Source organism: Vidua chalybeata, chromosome 1 (assembly GCF_026979565.1).
Source record: "Vidua chalybeata isolate OUT-0048 chromosome 1, bVidCha1 merged haplotype, whole genome shotgun sequence".
NCBI classification, from domain to species: Eukaryota; Metazoa; Chordata; class Aves; order Passeriformes; family Viduidae; genus Vidua; species Vidua chalybeata.
The window spans coordinates 131,657,905-131,684,015 of NC_071530.1; the positions used below are offsets into that span (position 1 = coordinate 131,657,905).

At 36.1% G+C, this 26,111-nt stretch overlaps 1 protein-coding gene across 4 annotated transcripts in view; it reads left to right on the forward strand.

Moving 5' to 3' along the window:
- VPS13B (vacuolar protein sorting 13 homolog B) overlaps positions 1–26,111 on the forward strand; it is a 429,986-nt gene that overhangs the window by 218,801 nt on the left and 185,074 nt on the right. For all 4 annotated transcript variants that reach the window (XM_053960664.1, XM_053960682.1, XM_053960693.1 and 1 more), the window contains exons 23-26: positions 3,541–3,775; positions 12,528–12,748; positions 16,796–17,008; positions 24,896–25,067. In XM_053960664.1, coding sequence (XP_053816639.1) covers positions 3,541–3,775; positions 12,528–12,748; positions 16,796–17,008; positions 24,896–25,067 — 841 coding nt within the window. The remainder of the gene's footprint in view (positions 1–3,540; positions 3,776–12,527; positions 12,749–16,795; positions 17,009–24,895; positions 25,068–26,111) is intronic.

The following is a 26,111-nucleotide window of genomic DNA, read 5'->3' on the forward strand; positions in this document are numbered from 1 at the left end:
CCCTTGTGCATTCAAGTTGGTAATTTCTTGTGTGATTATAATCATTGCATAATCTGCTCTAAAATGTGGACTTTTGCCATACATTCATTGTGTTGGCCTTTGAAATCCTGCAGTAATGTTTTGCAAAATTTGTTAATCATATAAAACTTTAAATGAAACACAGGTGAGCCAAACATATCTGTAAGCAATTCTGTAGTATTACATGTTGTCAATTTTTAGCAAATCCAGATTTAGGATCCTGCTGACTGCACTAATTTGTCATGAATGAGTGATTTAGAGTAACTTAAGTAATCATCATCAAAGGCATTAGCAAAGGAGATTTTAATATGAATTCATAAAGCTGTAACTTGGTGAAGTTCAATAGTAAGGTTCATTCCATCGTTTACTAATGGTTGAAACATAAAAGGGAAAATAGAATTGGAATAAATCTGGCATTATTTACATGGAGGCCGAAGATGGAAAAGGGTAAGGGAGCCCAAACACTCCTTCAGACTGGACCTCCTTGCTTGCCAAATCTCTGATGTGGCTTAAGTGCACAGATCAGCTGGATCTGATCTGGATCAGATTAACAGAATATATCTAATTAATAGATTAACAGATCAACAGTTTATGAAGTTTATATCTAAGAGAAGAAATACAAAGAGTATGAAGTCCTTCCATTGAGTCATGAGATTCAGAGTAGATCCCCTTCCTTTCCGAACTCCTGATGGAGCTTTGGTCCAGTCGTAGTCTTAGACTTTGACAACAGTCTGTCTAAAGGAATTACCTATGTGGATTTTGTTAGTATTAATTTAACATGCTATCAGCAGCTTACTGAGGTTCTATTGCAGTTAAGGAATCTCTCTGCCTTGGGTTACAGAAGGAACACTGAGTCTCAGACAAGGAATCCCAAATACTGGGAGGCATCCCAGCTCAAGGGGAGAGTTGCTGGTGTGCAGACCAGTTGCAAATTTAGGGAAAGCTTGAATTGAACTCACCCAAAGATGTGTTATTAGTAGCAAGGCCTGTCTACCTCTCAGAACAACCTTGAAAGGTGTCCCAGCTCAAGGGGAGATCACTGCTGTGCAGCCATCCTGCCTGGCAGGGAGAGCTCAAAGGCAGTTCACTTAGGCTGTCATTGGCTTGTAGTCAAACTGCATGCAATGGGAAGGGTGTACAAGAGACTCCTTGTGCCCACAGCTTTGTTCGTTCCTTGATAACTAAGTCTTGGAAAAAACACATTCTGTGTCATTCCCATGATCAGGGATGATGCTCGTTGGGTCACTCTGCTCTTTGTGGGTTTCCTGGAGTTCTTGACCTGGCTACAGCTCAAGCCTTTACCTCATTTGGAGCTTGTACTGAGCTACTTACTGCAGGGCTGCTTAAGGGGGCCAAACGTATCCATCACACATATGGAGGCCTGATGATACCATTTAAAGCCCACCAAAATTCATGGTCCAACTCTCATGCAGTTGTTTGAAAATTAATAACAAAGAGCTGCTTGTGTAAAAAAGAAATTTCCATCAGGAATTTAAAGGGGTGAAACTGTTGTGATTCTACTTCATTATTCTTGATACAGCAAAGTAAAATAAGCCAAATGTGATCGGAAGAACTTTTCATTAGTACAAAGCTGTATTAAACTGTAAATGAAGTGCAAAAACTCTACTGAATATTGAGATCTGTTCTTGAGAGTGCTTTGTAAAACATGTCCTATAGATCCTGCTGCTGGCAATGTGATGAAGTATAGTATCTCTTCAAGTTGGTGAAATTTTTGGATTATTACCACATGGTTTGTATATCCAGGCAGCATTTGATGTTAATCGTCATAGATGTGTGTGTATATATATATATGTGTGTGTGTGTGTGTGTGTGTATGAAGAATGGGTGATTTTTTATAAACTGTTTACTCAGCAAATGCACAGATAAAACAATAATTATACTGATCATAAGGTTTTTTGTCATCTATTTATCATTATCCCACAATGACTTGACCTACAACCTATTACTAATAGACCAGAACTAATGTGTCACTGTAAAAATCTTTGCAAATTGATACAAAGACTAATTTACCATTGAAAAAAATCCAAATCTGTTACATCTGTAACAATACACCCTAGCTTTTCATTCAGTATAAATAAAGTACACTCTGCAACCTTGGATCAATAAACTACTTATCAAAGTTGTAATTAGCTTCATTTTACAACTCAAACAGTTCTAAATCCAGAAACAAACACAAACTTAATGAACCAATGTATTTATTTTTGCAAAATTCTACTTATATTTTTCTGCAGCGAATTCTTGTCAGTTTGTCTAAGCAAAACGGTACAAAAATGCTGAAATAAAGATGAATATCTGTGTACTCACTAGGCTGGCAAAGTACTTACAGTGCTGTGGAATTCCATCTCGATTACAAATCACTATTGTGCTCTTGAAGGCCTAATACCCTTTAGGGGAGAGTATGAAGTACAAATCTTGGTTATTGCTGTTAAGCTGTGCTGTCTTTAACGATGTCAAATCGAGAGTTACCTAAGTTTGCAGCAAACAAATGTGTTTATCACAGCTACAAATAATATCTTGTCCAACAATTTGTATGCTAGGCTTTTCCAAGCAAGGAACTGAATCATAGCTTGTATTTGCTTAACAAAGCATTCAAGTGTGCAGGCTGTTGGAGCCTTTTGATTTCCAGGTGCCCGAATGATATTTGTAAGAGCCAAGGAAGACTAACAGTCCACAGCTTACATCACCTCTGAGTTAACAAGTTGTGATGAGTTGAGCTTGTGGTTTGGGCTCACTCAGCCTCTCTAGGAGCTCCTAAAAAGATGGCAAAATGGTCAGACACGTTCCAGGGTAACTCCATTGAAAATAAAGAACAAAAAAATGTTATTTCTTATGAAACTATATGTGCTGCTTCTGATTTGCATTGAAAAGTGGATAAAAGCTGTATAAACTTCGTCAACTTTATTACTATCTCTTTCTCTTTGTTTATGTATGCACCTCTCCATTTGTTTAAAATTCAGTCAGTTTTTCTCTAAAGTTTGTGGTTTTCATAGTTTTTTTCTAATGATTACCTTTTTTGTACATGCTCATTATGTTGCTTATTAAGTAAAGGCAGAATTTTCCCTGAAACAGTTCTTTGTAAAAAGTAACAGCATATAAAATGTTGGCTAGTTCTAGAGACTTAGCTATTGCTAACAAAAGCTAATGAATGGCAAAAAGTGGAGGGATTTCTCATTCAGAACGTTCTCTGACTCAATTGCACTTGTACAGAGCTGTTGAAATGTAGATATATGTATTTTCACTTTACATGGCAACACCTTTCTGATGAATTTACACAGCAAAAACATCCTTCTTCTTTCTCCCCTTCCATAATCATAATTTACGAGCATATATTATTGCCCAGCATTTTGCGTCATCTTTTCTCTTAATTTGACTAGAAGTTAAGACTATTTTCAGTAACTGTGATGGATGAATAACTTCAGATTTTGTACCAATATGAATACTCCACAGTGAGGGGGAAAATAATCTATTTCTGAGAATCTTTCTCTGCTTTGTTTTTTTCAGCTTGAAGTGCAGTCTTGTTGTGTATTCCTTCCAAATGACAGCCTGCCTTCTCCAAGTACTATTGTGTCAGGTGACATTCCTGGGACTGTGCGAAACTGGTACCATGGGCAGGCCAGTATGCCTGGCACACTTGTTATCTGCTTGCCCCAGATAAAGATTATGAGTGCTGGACACAAACACATGGAACCATTGCAAGAAATCCCATTTGTTGTGCTGAGACCCATCCTGGAAGAAGGTAACATGATAAACTCACAAAATCTTACTCTTTAGTTTCCATTTCTAGCTGTCATGAAAATTATCTTCATTTAATTTTGAAAACTTCTGGGTTTGTACTGTTTTTTTTTGCAGAATGTTGTTATATATTATTGATGCCTAGAAAGACTACTTACAAGGTTGGCCCCATGGAAATCAATGTGGAACTCGTCATCAGAGCTAGTTCTGTGATGTTTTGTATATTTGAAACTAAAATAATTTAAAACCTTCATTTGTTTTGTTATTTAAGTTATTTTGTAGCCAATGATATTGACACAACAGGAAATGACAGTAAATTGGAAATTCCAAGACAGAATGGAGACAGGTTAGGAGAAACTTCTCATCCCGCCAAGGTCTTGGATGTAACATTCAGACTGGACATTAGTTAAACATTCTTCACTGAGATGGTGGTTGGTCACTGGAACAAGCTTCACAGGGAAATGATCATGGCATTAAGCCTGCCAGAGTTCTGGATGCACCTGTACAATGCTTTTAGCCATATGATTTAATCTTAGGTAGTCCTGCAGGGAGCAGGGAGTTGCACTCAGTGATCTTTATGGGTCCCTCCCAACTTGAGATATTCTGATACTATGTAAAATGAGAAAAGAAATTCATAAGTATAACAAACTGTCAAAAGAAAAGAATGAAACTTTAATGGCTATCCTGACAGGCAACAGTTGTGTTCTGTGTTGTGACTTAGGAATTGTAGCAAGGATTTTGTAGAGATTTGAAGAAAAAAAATTGTAAACGTTGAGGTAAAGTACAGTAGTTCTTATTTGAAAAGCCAGTATTTGATAGAGGTTTGAGTTTTAGTCCAGCTTGAGGGAAGAATCAGCTTTTAACATTCTGCAACTTACCAAGAAATGTAAGGAGGAGATAAGCTGAAAAGGACATAGCACGTGAAAACAAGTTGCTTTTGTTCAATATTTTTTATTGTGTTTTGGTTTTCTTTAACAGAGCCCTTAGAAATAATCAGGATAAATGGTAAATCGACTTGCAGCAATGTTCTGAAGAAATCCTGATGTAAAAATCTGTAAAAATTGTATACTGGAAGTAGATGAGGCAGATACTCTGAACCATCTTGAGCCTCGGGTTCCAGGCTTATTTTAATGACTTTCGTGAAAGCTAGGCTCACAACCAAGTTTTGGATTCTGTGGAAATGCCAGTATTTGTGGTTTAACCCCAGCCAGCAGCTCTGGCTGCACATAGCCACTCACTCCTCCACCCTGGTGGAATGGAGAAGACAATCAGGAGGTCGAAAGTGAGAAAGCTCAGTGGTTGAGATAAAGGCAGCTTAAAAGATAAAGTAAAAGTTCCAGGTGCAAGCAAAGGAAAATAACAGATTGATTTGCTATTTCCTGTCAGTAGGCAGGTGTTGCAGCCTTTCTGTTTGGTTGGTTTCTTTGGTTTTTTGGGGTCAGCTGACCAGGCTGTCTCCATTACCAACTCCTTGTGTGCCCCCAGTTTACTTGCTAGTGGAGCAGTGTGAGAAGCAGAAAGCACTGTTCAAGCACTGTTCAGCAATAACTGGAACATACCCATATTATCCACAGTTTTCAGCACAAATCTAGAACAGCGCCATACCAACTACTCTAAAGAAAATTAAGTCTATCCCATACAAAACCAGGGCATTAGTGTACAGTTAGCTCATTGTTGTATTCTCAAACTATATTATTTAGAAAGAATTCTTGTTTTGTGTATTGTTTCTAAGATGAAGAGAGGGAGATGCTGCAATTGTTCCATTGCTTTTGTGGCAGCATTTTCTGAGAAAATCATTGTGTTTTTTCTCTTGCTGAAATATAAACAATTTTAAGGGTATGAAAAATTAAGTCAAAATCACATTCAAGAGCTAGTCCCTCTCCTGCCATCTGAAATTTGTTTGGATTTATAACATTGTGTTTCTTCTCCCTTTGATTACCACTTATATTGGACTCTACTCCTTTCTGTATTTTACCTTAACTCATGTCAATGGAAATAAAATTATAGTTTTTAGTATTGAAAGTCATATTAAAGATGCTGCCAAATGAAAAGGAAAAAAAGTTTGAAAAGTTTGAAAGAAGGAGAGAAAGGTATATGTGTTGTTCCTAATAACTTTCAGTAGAAATTATCTTATTTGCTAATCATAGTGACAGATAGAAGATACATTTAACGGAAGTCTTTTGTTTATTTTAAACTGATGATGTAATTTAGACCATTCATGAAAGTAAGAAGTAATTCGAGTTTTGTCAGACCCAGATTTGAAGGAAAGAGCCTAGTGAGAGAAAAGAATCCCCCTGGTTGGGATAAAGCCTATGGTAAGGAATTTATTTGTGTGTGGCTTCCTGCTCTGGGAATAATGCCAAACAGAAGTTCTCACAATCTCGATATTTTTGATTCTCTAATGGAACCATTGCCTTCTCCCATGCCAAGACTCCCTCTTAAAGAGATTATTTCAAAGTTTTTTCACAGCTTAAAGTCACCTTCTTTGCTTCTTCCCCTGTACAGATAAATAATTTTTATGGACTTGTACTGTGAAAGTCTCTTAATTTGCTTCTTTCTCTGAACAAGACTTCAGGGACAGTCAGATATGTTGCCATCTCTCAGAAATTATATTTAGTCAACTGTGCTTTTCCTGATAGCCATTTTTTTATCATTCCTTCTTTTATAAAGAAGATATAAGTAAAAGGCTTTTCCACAAGGATGTGTTGTCACTTTTAAGAAAGCTGTGTGCTCACTGATAGATTTTTCTTATTACATGAAAGACTAAAAGAGGACAAAAAGGGATCATATTCTTACTGTCATTTGGGAATATTTCAGCCTACTCAGATACTTAGTGACCTCAAGATGTCAACATACTGTAAAAATAGCTTATACACTATCCCACAATCAGGTCTTTCCATGTGTTTACAGTTTTGCTGCATCTCTGAGGTAATTTTAGTTTGTAGGAATGCTTTTACAGTACTTTTATTCAGAAATGTAATATAGCTCAGTCATACTAAATAACTAAGTAATCCATAAATGGATTTATCTATGTAAAGAATGAAATATTCATTTGAACTTCTATTGAATAACAAATACAATTGAGTAAGGTATTGAATTGCACTAAGTATTATCTTAAGAGTACAGATTAATCAGACATAGATCTGTGAGGTAGTATTTATTGAAGATATTAAAGTAGAATCACAGAATTATAGAGCCTGGAAGGCCAGGTTGGAAATGACCTTGAATGATCACCTGGTTCAAACTTGCATGGCAAAGGGATCCAAGATGACATTATCCAACACCCTGCTCGTTTGCTCCTGAAAGGCTGCACATCTCTAAGGAGGCTGTTCCAGTTAATGATTGTTCTTACTTCCTTATATTGATATTAAATCTCTCCCAGTGCAACTTGTACCTGCTGCCCCATGTCTTCTCTGTTTTGACACCTCTGTCCTATTTGTAGCTGCCCTTTATGTAAAGGAGTTATTAAGAAGAAAGTAAATAGTTAGAAACTCAGTTTGAGCAAAACGGAAATGTTTAGAGAAGTGCTTAAAGTAAGTTGTGACTTTCTGTGCACATCTAACTTCAAATATTTGACAATTCATCTGTATAACCTCCAAGTTCCAACCTATAGCGATAGGCTAAAATGTGGTAAATATAGTTGGACAACATATGTTGTTATGGTCCGAACTTCTGGACTGCTAAGGGGTCTTCCAAAAATCTAAACTCTTATAACAGGAAAACAAGTTGAAGACAAGAAGGGAGCTTTTGCATAGGTGAAGCACTGTTTTAGAGCAATAATGAAAATTTTTATTATTGATTAAATCCTCCTGTTTTTAGAAGTTTACATTTTCAATTATTTTAGTTACTGATTTTTAAATAATATTAATTAGTTATTAATAAAATAATGTTCCTCTTCAGGTTCATAGTAGTAATTTTTATGAATTCATTTTTGTACAAATGTTCGCTTATGTCAGATATAGTAAGATAGAGATCTTTAGGTAAGACACAGTAAAATACTTTTAGAAAGCAGTATCTTGAAATTGTTGTCGATATTGCTGCTAATTATATTCACATTTTCAGGTGGATAGCCATATACTGGCAGTAATGTGAATCACTGTATTCCAAATATTTAAATTTGAAAGATGGTTTTTGCTTGTGAAGCAAGACAGATTACATAACTTCACAAAATTTTGTAACATATGTTGAAACTCAATAATCTGTCAATAAATGACTTGCAGGGAAATAGGAAATTAGTGCCATTTTCAACCTGAAAAGAACTGTTAAATGTTTAAAGTAGAACAGCAGTATGTTTGCCTTCTTACATGTTATCATCTTGCATTAGATTTTAGAAAATGTTTACCTTTAAGTTTACAGAAATTATTTTTTCTTGTATTATATTTAAGATAAATATTTGACATTAATATGGTGTGCCTTTTCATGGAGGGTTTTTTTGTGACCTTAAAGATTGTCTATTTCCAACTCCCTTGCCAAGGGCAGGGACACTTTTCACTAGACCAGGTTGCTCAGAGCCCATTCCACCCTGGCTGTGAGCACTTTCAGGGATGGGGCATCCACAACTTCTCTTTGCAGCCTCTTCCAGTGTCTTGCTACTCCTGTAGTGAATAATTTCTTCTTTATATCTAATCTAAATCTACCTTATTTTGGTTTATTTCAGCTTACAGTTGATGTCATCATCTGTAATAGTAATTACTGTGTTTAATTTACCTGTTATGAGAATGGCTTGTAAAATTAGTTCTCACGTTGGAGAAGCTGGAGTTATGCAGACACAGAACTACTTTCCTGCTGCATGACTGGGAGGAAGTACAAGTGACCTGACATGTAGTGACTGCAGTATCTTTTTTTTTAAACATTGCATGTCCCATGAGAATAAGGGCTTTAGAAATCCATGTAAAGACCCTGCAGTGTGGGTACAGAAAGGGAAGTGAAGACACAGTAGTTAGGTTGCTTTTTAAGGATTGCAGGGGATACCAATGGTAAGCCCGGGAATAGATCCCAGAGCACATGCATGATAGAGCTTTCATGATCTCCCTCCTACCATTACTGATTTTAAACAAACAAAATTTCTCTTTTTTAGAACTGTCAGCATCGTATACACAACATCATGTACAAATACCACAACTGCAATCTGTTTTTTAAAATAAAGATAAGTACTTCATAAAAATGAGAGCAAACATAACATTTATTAGTAGTTAAGTACATTTATCAATATTGTATGTCATGTATATGGGAAATCTTGTTATAAGCATTAGTGATTAACTCTAGCAAAGAAGTCAAGTGCATCAATAAGTACCAGAGAAAGAGCTTCCCCATACCAAATTTTTTTATTTATACATTGGAAAAATAATTCAAAAATTCTGTAGGAAATTAGTCTTTCTAAACTATTGGAAATAGCAGATAAATGCCATTTCTTTGAAAATTGTCTGATGGTTGGATTGGTCAACTGCCAAATACCTGAAAGTGGTATTTATAAATTTAAGAAATTATCAATAGTTTAATTAATAGTTTATCAAATAGTTTAATTAATAATTTTTTTAAATACAAATCAGTGATGATGCTCTACAAAATTAAAAAGAAGGATTTATTATAATAGTAGATCAGGAATTAACAAGAATCTTCAACCATAGTAGGAGTCTTTCATGTGTACATTTTATAATCTTGCCATAATTAATATCGGGTGTACTGTAGTTCCACTGAAGGCAATTCCAGTTTTCCCAATTTACTTAAAATATTTCAGAATTTCATTAATTAGGTGACAAAATAGTAGTATACATAGATGGGAAGGTTAGATGTAGAGAAAATTTTGCTAAAACTGGCACTGACTTTTCCTTTCTACCAAGAAATCATTCTTTAAATTATGGGAAAATCCTATAAGCAATGTTGCTTTTGATGTTTAGATGCTTCGAATTAATTTTTTAATAGTTTCATAAAACAAATTTGCAAACGAATGAAGGTGCATTTTTTTCTTAGAAACAAGTAAGACATAGGTACAACAACAAAATAAGGATTTATCAGGTGCACAGTTCCAATAAAAGGCTAAACCAGGCATACAGTCTATATGGAGCTGAAGATGAGGTAATTGAAGACATTGGGGTAATTTTATAGCTGTAAATTCACTGTGTCTTTACCAAAGTATTTTTTCAACATGCTGTGGCTTCTGTAAATTGATAACATTTTATCATTGTTTTCCTTTTAAGGTAGATATTGTGTGCAGTCTAGTAGAGCTACCACTGATTTTTTTTCCGTAGATATTCTTTCTTTCTAATCCATGAAATATAAACTATGTTTATTTACTGTGGTGGTCACAGAGAAAAACAAAGTTCATATGTAATAATTAGAAACATGTCATTGGAGTTGACTTTGCATTTGAATTTTTTCCATCTATTGCAATTATTTTTTTGTAGTTCTTGGATGACTGAACTTGGAAAAAAACATGAATTAATTGCTTCAAAAGTTTTAATCTGCAAACCTTTTGAAAATATTTTCAAGTTACTTTGAACTGAATTCTTCAGTATGTAATAGCTTCAAAATAAACTCTTGAAGTTTTCAGTTTATTCTTAGGATGAGACACAGAGTTTTCTGATACATACTTTTGACCATATATATGTATTGCTGAAGCCACCTATGGAAGAAAAAAATAGAAGTCTTATTAAAATAATATGGTTAAAAGATGTTGGAATGAAGCTTTCTTTTAATTTCAAACCCCTTCTAATTTCTTTAACTGATCACTGTTAACAGTTGGTGCTATTTCTTAGTGTTGTGATTTCTCAGCAGGACAGTATTGACTGTAGGTCACACAGGCAGCAAACACACTCTTCATATATTGTTTGAAAACACTGGTTTGAATTTTTTATTGTCCCCTGACACCCCAAGGGGCCCAGCCCAGCCTTTTGTCTGCCATTTTCTCCTCTGATTCTCAAGACTGGCTCCCATGCTTCTGGGTTATTAGATTAATTTGGACTCTTTTTATCCATGACTTAGGCCAAAATTTTGAAAAATAAAAACTCATACCAAGTAACTTACTGAATTTTCCTATGAGGAGGACAACTTTTCTCCTTCTCTGCTTTCCCTGCAAAGATGAAGACTGTTTCAGGCATGGCTGAGGTGTGTGGATGCTCATCAACCTACTGTGTCTGGATGTGGCACTTCATCCAGCTGCTTTTACGTTACGTCGTATTGGAACAGGCAGTTTCTTTTGGTGGATTGAAAATTCACATGCTGAGCACAGACTCTAAGTTGTTCAAGTTGTGACAAAAAGGCCCAACTTCCTCAGTAGGAAATCTGACAAATGAGATGAAGACTTTCTTTAAAGAAAACAAAACCAAACAAAAGAAACCCCAAAGGCCCCCCGAAATATTGTTATGTTCTTATACCTCTGAAGAGCAAAACCCCATTCGTTATCTGTTTCAGGTAAAATTAGAATTATCCACATATCTTTTATTGCCTTATTTTCCTCACTTCTTTTGAACATTCTTTGAATTTTGGTTAGGTGATTCTCCCAGAGCCTAATTTTTTTCCTCTGCGACCTGGCTATCATATGTGAGATTGTATTTGCTTTACATGGCAAAGTTTTGGTAGTGGGTTGGACTGCAGGCCTGACATCTGTGAGAACATTCCAGAAGCTTTCCTCACATCCAACAAAGCCAGTTCCAACTGGCTCCGGATGGACTTTCCCAAGCTGAGTCTGTTCTGCCCATGAACAGTAACAGGTGAATTATTTCTCCCTGTCTTCCAGCCCTTTGTTATATTTTCTCCCCTCGTCCAGCTGAGTAAGGGGAGTGATAGCAGCTGTAATGGGTTCCTGAAACTCAGCCAGGGTCAACCCACCACAGAGATTTGTTTTAAGTCCTGTAATCTGTGTGCTCAGTTCCTCTCAATTCTAGCTGGTAGAGCTGTTGAAAATTTTCCTTCACCAAAAGGAGTTCCTGTTGGCCCTTTAAAGAATTACCTGAATAGTTCTGTGACCCTTTTGGAAAAAGTTTTGGAAACTTTTATGTATTGACAACCTAAAGAAAACTGATTGTACAGAAGCTGTAGGCGTTTTGTTGTTCAGCTCGCACTGCCAATTCCCTCACTGATTATTCCTGATAATGATTCCTGGTGAGATGCCAGGAACTTCTCTGGGTAGGCTTTCTCCTAAATATAAGAAATTAAGTACTAAGTGTATGTCCATAGTAATTTGGTTTTAGAAAATCCATCATCTAGGAAGTTTAAGTGAGGCGGTGGAAAGAGCTGCCCTATGAGCATTGGAATAGGCTTCACTCTGCAGCACCACTGTGTTGAGATGCAAGCTGTAGAATTTAAAGGAAAGAATTCACTTTTTTAGTATTACAGCCTCTAAATAGATTTAAGTATATAATAGAAGGAGCTGCCTCTGAACTGCATCCATATGCTGAAAAAAGTGGGGAGTGTTTTCTAGATATTTCTCAGTTTGAAGAAAATTACAAAAACCAGAAAGATTTCTTTAAGGACTATGTTGTACATGTTTGTTCACAGTTTGGAGTTAAAATTCCCAATGGATTTCAGTTTTTAGAAGTTGTAAAAAATGTATTGCTATTGTTTAGATTTTGATGTATAGCATGGAAATGATGGTTGAATTATATTTATGAGAGTTTGAGATCAATTTAATGGTTGTTGATTGCACTTGCTGACTTCTAAGGTGGTTTAGAATAAGGCCTTTGCTAGCTTTGTGAAATTAATACCATACTTTTTCTTAAGCAATTGTTTAACTGTTTCCCCTTCTTTTTAATCACTAGGTGATGCTTTTCCATGGACAATTAGTCTGCACCATTTCAGTGTATATACTCTTCTTGGACAGCAAATGACTCTTAATTTGGTAGAATCAATGGGCTGTACTTCTACTTTAGCTGTGACTTCACAGAAACTGCTTGCTTCAGGGCCGGAATCCAGACACTCATTTGTTGTCTGCCTCCATGTCGACCTTGAATCTCTTGAAATAAAATGCTCCAACCCCCAGGTTGGTACATTTAATTGATTTATAAAAGGAAGTTAAAAATAACTTGATTTAAGTACGATTGATCTGCATTTTCATGAAGAGGGTCTCTATCTTAATTTTTTTTTAACTGGGCCGTCAAGATCAAGGTGCTTAGATTGAGATTTGCTTTGAAGCTCTCTCAACTTCTGTAATTTAAACTCGTCTCCAAATATAATAGCTGTAGTATAAATGCATCTTTTGGCTGATGGAGTGAAATGAATTGCAGATGTACCATTAAAGGCTATGATACTGTTCTGCTGTCACTGTGGATTCTTATATTGAAGTGGTTTAGTGTCATTTTTTTGGTACATTTTCATGGAACTAACGTTTCTTTGAACATAAAGTGTCTTTTAGGCAAGCAATGGTATCCTACAGTAAAAAGAAGGAAAAACAGATGAATGCATGTATACAAAAGTTACCACCTTATTTGTGTTTATTAAAAGGAAAAGGTGTTCTTAGATTTTTTTCAGAAGGCACATCTTGTATTTTAATGACTTGGACCTAGTTTGCTGTAATTTCAAATACAGTAGGTATTTAATAATATTAAAAGTGGAATGGCATTGTTATAAGTGCAAGCCTTACCTAAGTATGAGTTAAGAACTAAGAAGAAAATGGAAAAATACAATATTTTTCAAGCATTCCTATTAAAGTGTAATTAAGTATTTTGTTTTGCAAACTGTAAGAAAATATTTCCACTAAAAAACTGAAACTCTAAGCTCCATATAAATCATACTATGTGCATAGTGAAATGTTAAAATGAAGTTGTAGCATGGAATATTAGATCAAATGTTGTTGTCTTAAAGGATGTCCTTGTACACTGTGATGTTATTCATTTACTGATGTTATTTAATTTATTAATGACTGAAAGGATGCGGAGTAATTATTTGAGTTTACTAAAGGTTCTTGAACTGTCTTTTCTCCTTTACATGTGCCTTACTTGTCCTTTCTGCTTTACTTATGCAAAAGGGAAGAAAAAAATGCAATCAGTCTTCTTGAACCAGATGTCGAAGGATAGAAGATGAAAATGCTGTTCCATAAACAGCATTTAATAGTCATAAATTCACAGTATGAAATTTGATTCCTTACAGTGACAGGCTGTATTTTTTCTATAGATGACAGCCTCAAACTAGGTGAAATTTGGTGAATTTGTTAAATGGTAGCAAAGGTGAAGTATTATATTTATATGACTATTATGATTTAATATGAAACCATGTCCTGATAATTGTAAAGTCAACAGATACTTCCAGTTTGCAAAATTGCCAGGATGTTGTCTTTGGTTGTAGTTTTCAATTTTGTTGTAATGTGTTATTTTTAAAGTATAAAATGCTGTAACATATTGAGCTTTACAGATTTTGCCAAGTAGTCAGTGGGGTCTTACTGAGTTATGTGTGGTTTTGCTGAGGAGGGAGTGGAAGCAGTGAGAGGGAAGCCTTTTTTAACAAATACTGGCAATTACCCTTTTTGTCCTACCATTTTTCTTCTCTTAAATAGTGTGTTCCAAAAATAATTATTATATATGCTCAAAAATACTTAGAGAGGAGGGAGGCCTTACACTTATACTAGCCCTTCTCATATAATCACAAATGTGTTTGTAAACTATTGAGACTACACATTTGAAAACATACAACCAACAAAAGAAAAAGGAATCCTTCCATTTTAATCAGTAACATGGAATGTTGCAATGGAATGAAATAATGCGCATTAAAAATAAGCAAAGATGTGACTTTATCTGAAGTTTTGATATTTTATTTACATGTAGACACACACCATCTTTTTTGTTTTAATTAGGCTTTATTGTGAAGCTCTTTGGTATTTTTACCTTTTAACATAACTCTGTGAAAATCATCTCCCTCTAATGAAAGTGTGCCTTTTTGTTTGCTGAACTTATGTCACAGTTGAGACAGCCACAATACACAGGGTATTACCATGCAATTTCAGAAGGCTTTAAACACCTGCCCATACACAGTAACATCACGTCACTTCAGAAGGCTGCAAGCATCTGCCCTTCTTGTTCTTTAGCCCAGCCTTTTATACCCCTCATTGCTCATGCATTGCATCTGTGTGCCCTCTGTTCCCTTTGGTGGCTGGTCAGTGCACCTGGGCACTCCATGGCTCATTGCTTTCAATGCTGTTCACCTGCTTTTTACAGCTGTAGCCCATTGGGGATGAGGCTCGGCTGCAGCCCCACTCCCAAATACCACAAACTGTGTAGCTACAAACTTATTTTGTCCCTACTTTCAGAGTGGGATAGAGTATTTTGATCATACTACTTGGTTGGCTGGCTGCTTGTGATGTTCAGAGACATGGCTACTGGTATCTGAAATAGCCACTGTTTCAGAGTGGCTGGAAAGATTCTAGCCTGAGCAATTTAAAAAAGTCTCCCTGACAAGATAAGTAATTACTAGCTTTAATGATTAGGATTGCTGCAACCTCAGTAAGATTTGAACCTTTCAGTGTTGGATTAACTGATGACAAGCCTTTTGACCTTGTATATGAGCATATATGAAAAGTTGCATATATGTACAAGTTCCTTCATTTGCATTACTTTGTGCCTTTTGGAACAATAGCATAAATAATTTTCTGAAAGCCCTGTTTCATTAAAGCAAAAAAATATAGCTTAAGTTCTCTTTTGGTTTCTTGGAAAAAAATTGGTACATGGGGAAATTGCAAGCATGTATGATTTGGATATCTGCCTGTATTCTATTAAATTTCTAGAGATACTTTTGCCAGCAAAGTGTCAACACCAGTTAATGTTATATTAGTCAATCGATTGGGTGGAGGTTACATTAGTTAGTTACATTAGGACATTAGTTGAGCTTCCTGCACTACATGGAAAAGACTTGGGAAAACTTAGAAACTTGAATTTGGTAATTTAAAGGTTACTAGAGCCCATCAGAGTGCTACAGACACAAAATACTTTAGAGCATAACTGAAAGAGTCCTTCACCACAGCCAGAGTTGTTTGGCTGTAGATTGCTCTGTGTATAAAGGAAAAAAAATGTACTGTGAAGTTTATTTCCTCTAAGGAAAATTCTGTCAAAAGATTATGTGACCTGCTCTGTGTAAACCTTCAAACTTCAAAAGAAAATCCAAGATGAATTAAGAAGGTTTTTATAAAATTCCAGCATTTCACCTCTTAAGAAAGGACTGCACCATGTACTTTGAGACTTCATCACACATTCTCACGCACAAAATCAAGTACTGTTTTATATCAAATAGAGATTGACAGCAGTATTTTTCTGCGTCTGTTCTGCCCACATAAGAAGCAAGCTTCGTAGAGCAAAAGTGTCCTGAGGCTTAAAGTTCTTATAAATATGAGAATTTAAATTTTTTATAATGGCAAGTTGGGTATGGTATCCAGCTGTGAATCTGCTTATATATTATTTTCAGTTTTCACTGATCTTTTTTTATACAGTATATTCCAATATGTTGTCATACAAATTCCATGATTAATGCCTATTTACAAAAACTTGTGTAAATATCTTAGAACTGAGTCAAACAATGTGCAAGTTAAACAGTGTGTTTCTAAATATTGGAATGACATATGCCGGGAGACTATTGAGTTTGGTAGTGAATATTCTTCCAAAGCCAGATCAGTTTCACATGCTGCATGGGATCATTATTTTAATAGAATTTTAGTGAATAATTTTGCATTGTTAATATTTTATAAGTTTACATTTGCCTTTTCCTAGAGACAGTATCTATACATATGAAATATATGATAAATTACCTTTGCTTAATTGTTAAAATTTATGTTAATAAAAATTTTACAAGACCATGTTATTGTTTATGTTTTTGAGCTATGTACCATGTGTTTACACAAAGAACAGATTATTTTTATCAGAGTCAATATACTGTAAATGATGTTAATTATTTTATTTGCAATGTAGTTTCTCATCAGAACATTATAAATGGTGAGAAGTTCAGTTCTGCTATATTCTAAGCCTCAGTCATCAGGACTTTGATGATTTTTCCTTCACCTCATTAAGAAAAGCTTCATCCTAAAATAAAGTCTAATTTTTTCTTTTAGGTGCAGCTTCTGTATGAACTGGCTGAGATCACAAGTAAAGTTTGGAATAAAATTCAGAGGAAAGGAGTTCTGTATCAATCTGTGTCTTCTGTCTATACTGAAACCATGACAGGACCTGTTCCTCCTAGTTCTCCGGTTAAAAGTAGCGTTGGTACCATTCCACCAGATACCAGCACATACAGTCCATCTGCTGACATTGGAACCACTACAGAGGTATTTTTATTTCTTAAAAAAAAAGTGTTATGTGAGTTCTGACCTACAAAATGCAGTGGTGTGCAGTCAAGGAAGAACCAGAAAAATCAGAAAGAGTAGTAAAGTCCAGGTGGTTTGCCCCAATAAACTAATGCATAGTACTTTATTACTCATTTTAGTGGAACAAAAGAGAGAAAAAAAACATTTGCTGTGTTGTGCCTATATTTATTATTTGTTTGTATTGTTTCTCTTTGAAGTGAGTGTGTATTATCTTGTGTCAGAAAACTGTTGTTAGTGTGTTCAGGTCAGGAAGCATAAGCCATTTTTCATGTCCAGAATTAGTAGAGTAGTAAGTGTTGTTTTGAAAATACCTGTGATACCTGTGCTACTTGTGAGCTGTTCCAAGTAGTCAGCCAGTCACTCTGATGCCTGGGTCAGTAGAGAGCTGCTGTGTGTAAATTGCATTGGCAACCAGGAGAGGTACTGGGCTGCGAAGGCTTCCAAGGTTGGCATTGCATGCAGCTGTGTGCTCACCCCGCCTCCATCTCTTGAACACTGTGCCATCTGTGACCTACTCCTGAAGCTCAGTCCATTCCCCTGTCCCAGCTGTCCATGTCTCACACTGCTTCTGTAGCTCTGTCACACGAGCATTTGTGTATGCATCTTCAGATATGATTGGCCACTCGGGTTCATGTATTTCTGCTTCTTTAGTTTATAACACTGTGTAACTGCCTGGAGCCATCTGGTACCTGATCAGAATGTTGGTGTTTGCCTGAGACTTTAAAATACTTGAGGCAGGGGGAGGAGTCCTGCGCCACACTGAGGAAAGCAGGCTAATTCTTTTATCAGCATGAGCGCCGTGTTAAACTTCATCCATGAGTATCATTAGCCATAGGTCACCAGGTGGCTGGTATAGAGTAGAATGGGTGGTCACAGGAAGCTTTGCAACTGCACAGGCATAGTATTTGTGGTTTTCTTAGTGCTTCTGTCAGGTTTGCAAATTAAAATAGTGAGTTGACCTTGCTTGTGCTCCAAGAAAGAGTCAAAAATGTGTCAGATGAATTGAAGTTATACCAAGGTATCACATGTATTCAGTGCTTTGTTTTTAACATAAATCTATTAGAATGTAGGGAGACTTTTCTGAATGACTGGCTTTCAGTCTCAGGATAGCCCCATCAACTTTAGGGACACATCACAGAACAGTTCTGAACACAGGCAGATATACAGTAATTTGGATTTGGAGTGCAATACATATTCAGCATTTGGCCAGGATTGGCTTAGCCCTGTGTATAGTTTATATTAATTCTCAGGTTTGGAGAAAATGAAATGGTGATTGCTAGTGCCTACTTTTTAGATGCATCATACACACACACAACGCCGTAGAGGCATCTAACATTTAAAGGTGTTTGAGCTAGAGTTTCAGTTCTTAAGTTGTTCCACTAAAATGTTTGTAGATTATTTGAATAACCTTGGTTTTGGTGTATATCTACATGTGCATGATTTCAATTGTGAAAAATATTGCTATAGGTACAGAATTGAAGGGAAGCAATAATAGTAGGAAAACTATATGGTCACAAAAATAGTGGTTTCCCCCCTATTCACATCAAATTATTTCTCATTACAATCAGAAACCACCAGCTTTATAAATAACAATTTGTTTTTTATCATCTATATAGACAGCAGTATTTGGAGTACATGTTGTACTTGAAGCATTAATTGAAACTCTTCAGTAATTGTTTAATCCGTATGTTCCCAAGATTATTTTGGTAATATGGGTCCAAGTTCAGTGTTCATATCCTACCCTTTTACAAAATGTTCTTTATCATTTATTTAATTTTCTTACTATTCTCAACAAATGTTACACACTAGCTAGAAAATTTCTTATCCTAAGAATTCTAAATTATCTAAATGAAATTTAGTGATTTAGTGAACAAGGGACAATGTTAGAATAAATGAATTAAATAATAATATATATTTCTGTAGGTTTGACTTGCAGAAGTTGTCCAGAAGTTTGTTTTTTATCAGACTCTGTATTTTGTTTATATATTTCTATAGTTTTGAGCCTTGAAATCTTGAAATCTGTCAAACAACACCAGCTTTGCTACCATAGCTATGGGATTTTTTAAGTTTAGAGATTTTATAGTTACTGTGTTTTGCTCTGTGGGAGACACATGATTATTTTTAAAGTTTCTTTCAACTGCAACAGACTTGCTATAAAAGAAGAAAGCAAACTTGCACAACTATATCAAATAGCAAAAAAAAAAAAAAGGTGATTGTGAATGATTTATATTTTAAGCTGTGTCTAAATCTTTTCTTGATTTGAGCACCACGGGCTGATGTGGATAAAGCTACCTAGGTTTACTGACTTTTAGCCTGGGTGTGGTAGAACAGGGAAGCATGAGTGAGAGGCTTAAATACTGGAGGCTGGAAACAGTTAATCATTTCTACCATCCCTGCCTTGGAAAAGGTAAGGTAGTGCAGACTGCAACAGGCCACTTGTTACTGTTTACTTAAGTACAAACAGTGGTAGAAGTGTTTAGTCCTTGGGGAAGCTCAGTGATTGAGCAAGAACGCAGAAGTTATTTTGATAAGGCACAGCATTAGTGTGGCCAAACTCTGATCATCCCTGAGCTTTAGGCAGGCCAAGGATGAAGGCCTCATATGTTTGGATCTTCCTGATGAACAAAGATAAATTCTGGTAAGAAAATAAACTCAGTATATTGGTCAATTTGCAACAATTGGTAAAAGAATTAAACTGTATATTTTAGGACTTGGCATGAGAAGTTGTGGGAAAATAGTTCAGGGTTTCTGACTCTGGCTTCATTTTTCAGTAGATCTGGAAACAGAGCAGAAAAGTAATGCATAAACATATTTAACAATAACATGCTGGGTGCTGAAAATCCCAAATGAAAATTGAAACTCAATGAGAAACAAGAGTCTTTCTTCTCACTTCAGTTTCTTAGTTTTCACTGCAAAAAATTTCTGTGAATTTGAGCGTATTTGGGGGAAAAAAAAAGTCAGCTCCTGCAGACCATCAGTTTTTCAGGCCCTTTGACTCTGCCTAATGGTTGTGGTTACAGTACCATGAACAGAAGGCTAAGAAATGCAGTCTCTTCGATTTTTGCCTCCCAAAGGACAGTCATACAACATGTTCTATCTGTCTTCAGAGGAGCATCTGCCACTGACAAAGGGAATGGGCCAATTCAGCTGTTTACACATGTTTCCACTGCAGAAAAAATGTAGGTAGTATGTTGAAGTTAAACTGTTGAAGGAGGCAGAGGCAGCACGGTGTCCCTCTGACAGGGACAGGGTGTTGAGCAGCTGGGGCTGTCTCTGGACCAGCTCTGGTGCCATGGCTGCCAGCAAGAGATCACTGCTGGGCCCCAGAGCCCAGCCCAGTTTTAGCTACACTGACCTGCTGTCACTCCGAGGGGGGAGTAAGGGCAAGTGACCTGGAATACTGGGTGGGACTGCAGTAGCCCAAGAACAGAATTGTAGGTGAGATAAAGCCCAAGTGGGTTGAGGCCCTTGTTAGGATTTTCAGGCTGTGTAGTAGAATGAATTCCAAACCCTGGCAATTGCAGTTCCAGCTTCTAATGATACATCTGGGTCAGTATCTGTAACTTAGGGTAAATGCAGTTCTTCAGAAATCTCATAAATACAGTTTTAAGTAGCCTTGTGCCAAAATTACCAAGTGACTGATTCTCTGAGAGGCATTGTACACAATTTAATATCTTCAGAAAAATAATCCTAAAGAAGTGTGGGAAAATTATAGCGTGACTTTTCTTCAGAGTAAAGTTATCTTTGTACTCAAACCACTAAATAAAAATAGCTCTCTGTGGAAAAAAAAACCCTAACAAAATGCATGAAACAGCTGAAAACATTAAATTGCAAAAATAAAAGAACCCAATTATAAAATTCAAAAATTACCATGGTGGCAATACGTATTTTCTGTTAAATGTACCCCTTTAAGTTTAATCAGCTATTGTTTACTTATTTTTCAACTATCAGAAATGTAGAGACCTGCCAAAATTTTAGAACAAAGTTGATTTTCATTCAAAATCCATTTTGGAAGACGTTCAATGGGAGAGTGGGGGGGGGGGGGGGTGTAAGACAAGAAAGACACTGTCTCTAATTCCCACTCATTCCATCACAGTTTTTAAGTTACAGTTTGGCAAAATGAAGTGTGTTTATGGTACAAACAGAACTTGAAAAATTCTTCAGATTTAAAAAAAAAAAAAAGAAGAAAACAATAGCTTTTTATAGAATGCAAGTAATAGAGAGCTACAGATGGGTCCACAGAACATCATCTTTGTCAACAATACTATCTTGAACTATAAATAAACATGAAAGTATTGTTCTTCCCTTTCCTTTGGCTTTTATTTCTTGATGCTTTGTGAAATCCATCTGAAGATCTCAGCACAGGGAAATTCTCTTTGGGTGGCTCCTTCCTTCAAATCTGCCCTGCTGGAGGGATCTGCCCAAAGTACTGTTGACTCCACCATCTTTTTAAAGCCATGTGAGTTTTGATGAGAAAGGTCATCTCAGACACAGTGAAAGTCCAACACTGAATCATCATCTTTTAGGGCAATCATTCAAAAGCAAATTACGAAGGTGTGGGAAGTTATTGAAAGGCAGAGGGTCAAAGGAGCTGTGTGGATATTATAGAAAAGAAACAAATACAGAGAAATTTATTGTCAGAAATTGAAAGGATCAGAACTAATGCCATTCTCATGGCATGAAATCTCAAGTCATGATATAGGTTGAGGTTTCTTTGATGTCCTCTAAGAATGAGGACTTTGCAAATAAAGACTCATTAAATCTCAAAGCATTGAGGTTTTGGAAGGATTTTTCACTCCTACCTTTCATTGCTTTACAAGTGAGCAGAGTAGTTGAAGGGAGGCAGGCTAGTGTTTGCAGAGGATTGACAGGGATAGCTGAGGACAGCAAAATGGCTGGGTTATGTCACTGTCTTATTACTGGAGCCTGCCATTTCAGGAGAAGCAATAAGGGCTAACACTGGTTAGCACTGGAGAAATGACTGCTCTGCCTACATCCTTTCAGATGCTGGGGAGCTTGCAGGCCTCATACTCTCCAAGGCTGCTTTTGCCATACTTTTTTGTTCCAAGGACAGGTGCTGGCATCCTTGAAGAAAACTGAATTTTGTTTACAGTGTTGAAAAGATATTTACTCTTGTGTCACTGTCAGTTAGTGCTGCCTTGTAGGATAATTAAGTGGCACTGGAGAGAGTAGAGCTCTTTGTGGACATAGTAGGAAGTATCTTGCAAGGACATGGTTAGCAAATAGTGTTAAGAGATGGGAATCTGGATGAAAAAGGCGAGAGGCAGGAAGGATTTTGCTGGAGAAGCAAATAGGGAGTGCAAGTCACAGCTTGTGAGAAAGAAGTTAACCTCTGCCCTGAACATGTTATTTAGCAGGTTCTACCACAGTTTTTTTTTATCTCATTTTGTTGGGTGCTATGTGTTGAATGTGCCACTCCAATTTGTGAGCTAGATGCATCATAGTGAACTGAGCTATCTGAGGTTTCTCCAATGAGATGTCCTGCTGTGGTGGCATTAAATATTACTGGATACACAGCAGGAGACAGGCCCTGCTATATTTAATAATTAAATTTGCAGACGGTGTAAGAGTAAAACAGACAAGGAAGAGTAAACAAACTCTAAAAGCAAGAGGGTGATGCTAAGTCCATGACTTGGAGAGAGATTTCAGGTGGGATTGTGTAAAGAAGTTAGCTCACTTAGAATGTGGTAGAGAGAAAATGCTTTTTGGACCTCAGGATTCTAACAGTTTTTCAAAAGATGATCACCTATGGCTCTTCAGGTAATCTGTTCAGAGCTGTAATGCTCTATCTAAAGATAGATAATGCTCTATCTAAAGCAATAATGCCTTATATAAGAAAAACAAAAAATAAATAGAAATATACTTGTTTTCTTTCATGCATTTTGATTAACGAAAAGCCACTGTCACTACAGATGGTTGAAGGTGAACTGGATCTTAATTTTCATTGCATCACTTCATATGATGTCTGTTAAGCTGGTCCAGCTATTATAGTCTCACGTTTAGGTGTTATTTTCTTGAAACATGCATTGGTTAGTTGGACAAGCTTTCCCTTCCTCATACGAATGAGTATCTGGAAGTATCTGACTCAAGTTCTTTGAGTCAGCTATTGACAACGTAGATGGTTTCTTCTCAGTTGTGGTATCACTGAGCTTTTCAAGGGTAAAGGTTACTGCACGCAGATAAAGTACCTTTGCTGTTTCTCTCAGTGTCCTCTTATAGTTTAGAAAACTGCAGCGTAGAACCCCTAAAACGCCATCCCAGGATGCAACAATAAACCTGTAATTAAATTGTAGGCCTGAGTTGAATAAAAATGTGATTTGTCAACATAAATGCTTCCATATGAGCTATGTCATTAGGTTTGGGCTAGGTCCACTCCTTCCAGAAAATAGATTGCTAACAGAACTTCCATACTTGCGTTTTCCAGCCTTGGACTGCAGAATGAGGCAAGTACTGTCAGATTTTAAGTTTGCTACTGAAAGCAAGCTTTCCTGGGCATCTGAAGTTGGAACGAGTGTGTTCTGAATCTTGCCTGACAGGTTAAAATGGTTTCAGCCCAATTGTAGTGCTTACTGTGTAGATCTGCCTTCTGGGGTGACGTCCATAGAAATAATCTTGGCTTTTAATTAGATAAATCTCAAACATGCTGTTCATCATATTTTGCAATGCCTAATCCCACAAACCTTTAATGAAAGATAAGACTTCGGGTGTTTATTGGTCTGTTAATCTTAGAAACAGCTTGGTCTTAGTGGATCAAAGTGACTAAACCTTCTTCCTTTCTTTATGCTTGAATGAAGAAAATTTGCAACACATGGTGGAGTTGCAAGAGGAGATGCTCCTGGATATTCAGTAGCTTCTGGATGACATTAGTGACTATGTGTCTCTTGCATTCAGTTTAATAGGCTGTAAACACTGGGGGCTGATGAGCAGTTGTATGTTTGCATCTTTCTTTCTCTATTTGGAAGATCCAACAAAGGAGTAGGATGAGGTCCTTTGGCTGGTAAATATTATCAGAACATGCCTGCATTGCTCTAATAAGCCCACATAACAGAATTTTCAGTATAGCTTTCATTTGTCGTCATCTTCTCCTAAAAACATTAATCTTTGTGTCTTCTTTGTTGAGCCCTTAAAACTGTAGGGAAGGAACAGAGATTATTGATGGCACAGAAGCTTCTACAAGCTCATTTTTCAACATTTCATACATCTAAGAATATTACAAGTGACAATCATTTTTTAAACAGAAGTATTTAGTAAGTGGCAAATAAAAAGTTTCCAATTCTTACAGAAAGCTGTTATTTTCTGAAATCTTTTTTCCAAGAAATTACAGGGAAGCACATGCAAGGGGGAAAAACATGACTCAAACGCAGTGTGTACATAGTGTAGGTCTTATGGCCTTACTGGGTGGCTCTTCATTTGGTGCTTCCAGTGAGTCCTCCTTCCTTTGCCTTTCAGATATGTGCAAGCCTCCGTATCCCTTTTCCTACTGCATGTCCAAATATTCCCTTTAGCCTTTGTTTTAAATTGATGATTGTGTTTCCATGGTGTAGAATTAATAAGGCAAGTGTGCTATGCTAAGGAGACCTGTCATAAAACCTTGCAGTTTTACTATTCAGTCTTTGCCATAGTCTGTTATCTCTACCAAAGAAAAGGGAAAAACACTTTGTTTATCTTTTCCTGGTGTTAGTTACAAATGGTTTAATTCAAATATACTATTTGGGAATCTGTATTTCTATAGTATGTGCATCCATATCAGTTGAGATAGAAAAAAAAACCCAGAAGTGGTGAAAAGCAATACTTTTTTTTGCCTCAGCTATTACTTTTGTTTTGTAGGGTGATTCTCTTCAGGGTGGTGATGATTCTCCCTTCTCAGACTCCATTACGTTGGAACAAACAACAAGTAATATTGGAGTCTCAAGTGGACGTGTCAGCCTGTGGATGCAGTGGATGTTGCCAAAAATTACTGTAAAATTGTTTGCTCCTGATCCTAGAAATAATGGCACAGGTATTCTGCATTTTTCTGCCTAATGTACTATTTTAAAATTTCATTTAAATTCCTAATGTACTGTTTTAAATAGCACAGCCTATTTTACAGCACAGTATTAGCTATTCAGAGCTTGTATCAACATTACTGAACACTATAACAAAGAAATAATGGGTTGGAGCTGTATTTTAAATAACAGCTACAAAATGTAGTTAGGTTACTGCATGCAAATTAGAATCCAGTGTTGTTCTTTGACATAAACTTTCCCCTCCATGTGGACAGATGATTAAGTTAAACTGGAAATAAGTTAGTTAATTTCTGTAGAGTGCTGCATTTATTTCCTTAGAACCAATAATGTTTCATTTTGATATGATTTATTCATATGTTTTGTGTATGTCCATATATAGTCCATTCTAGTTTAATCCTGATAAGTTCAATTTAATATAATCACCATAATATAATCACTAAAGTCAAAGGAAGTTTAATACAGGGTTCAGAGGAGAAGTTTCAACTTCTGTGTTGAAAAGAAAAATATGTGTTGTGCACAGCTTATCTTTTTTTCTCTTTGAGATATAGTTGAATTATCATCCAGCAGTAATTGTTTGAAAGAAACTCAGATTCCATAAATTGCAGGACTTCAATTCTTTTTTCTAGGAAATACTGCTGCTTAGCTATTAACATTATTGCCCATAGAAATGTGAAAAAATAAAGTGACTAATTTTTAAGGCTAGTTTTCAAGAAATGTACTTGAACCTTTGATTTTAAAAAAACTAATTACACAAGAGAAAGAAAAATCTAGTATAATTAGAGTAAATATCTTGGCAATTTTTTTTCCCTAGGAATTATGCTACAAATACCTAAACTAGAAACCCCATATATGTGTTTCTCAGTATATTTGTATAAAAAGGTTTGAATTCTAGTGTGACACTTGAATCAAAAAGTGCTTTATGAGAAAACTCTGAGTAGAAATAGCATCATTCTATTTACAAAATGTAGTGTCTCAGATATATTTCTTGCTTAAAATCCTTCAAGTTTCAGATTAATAAGTAATAATTTTTATTTTCT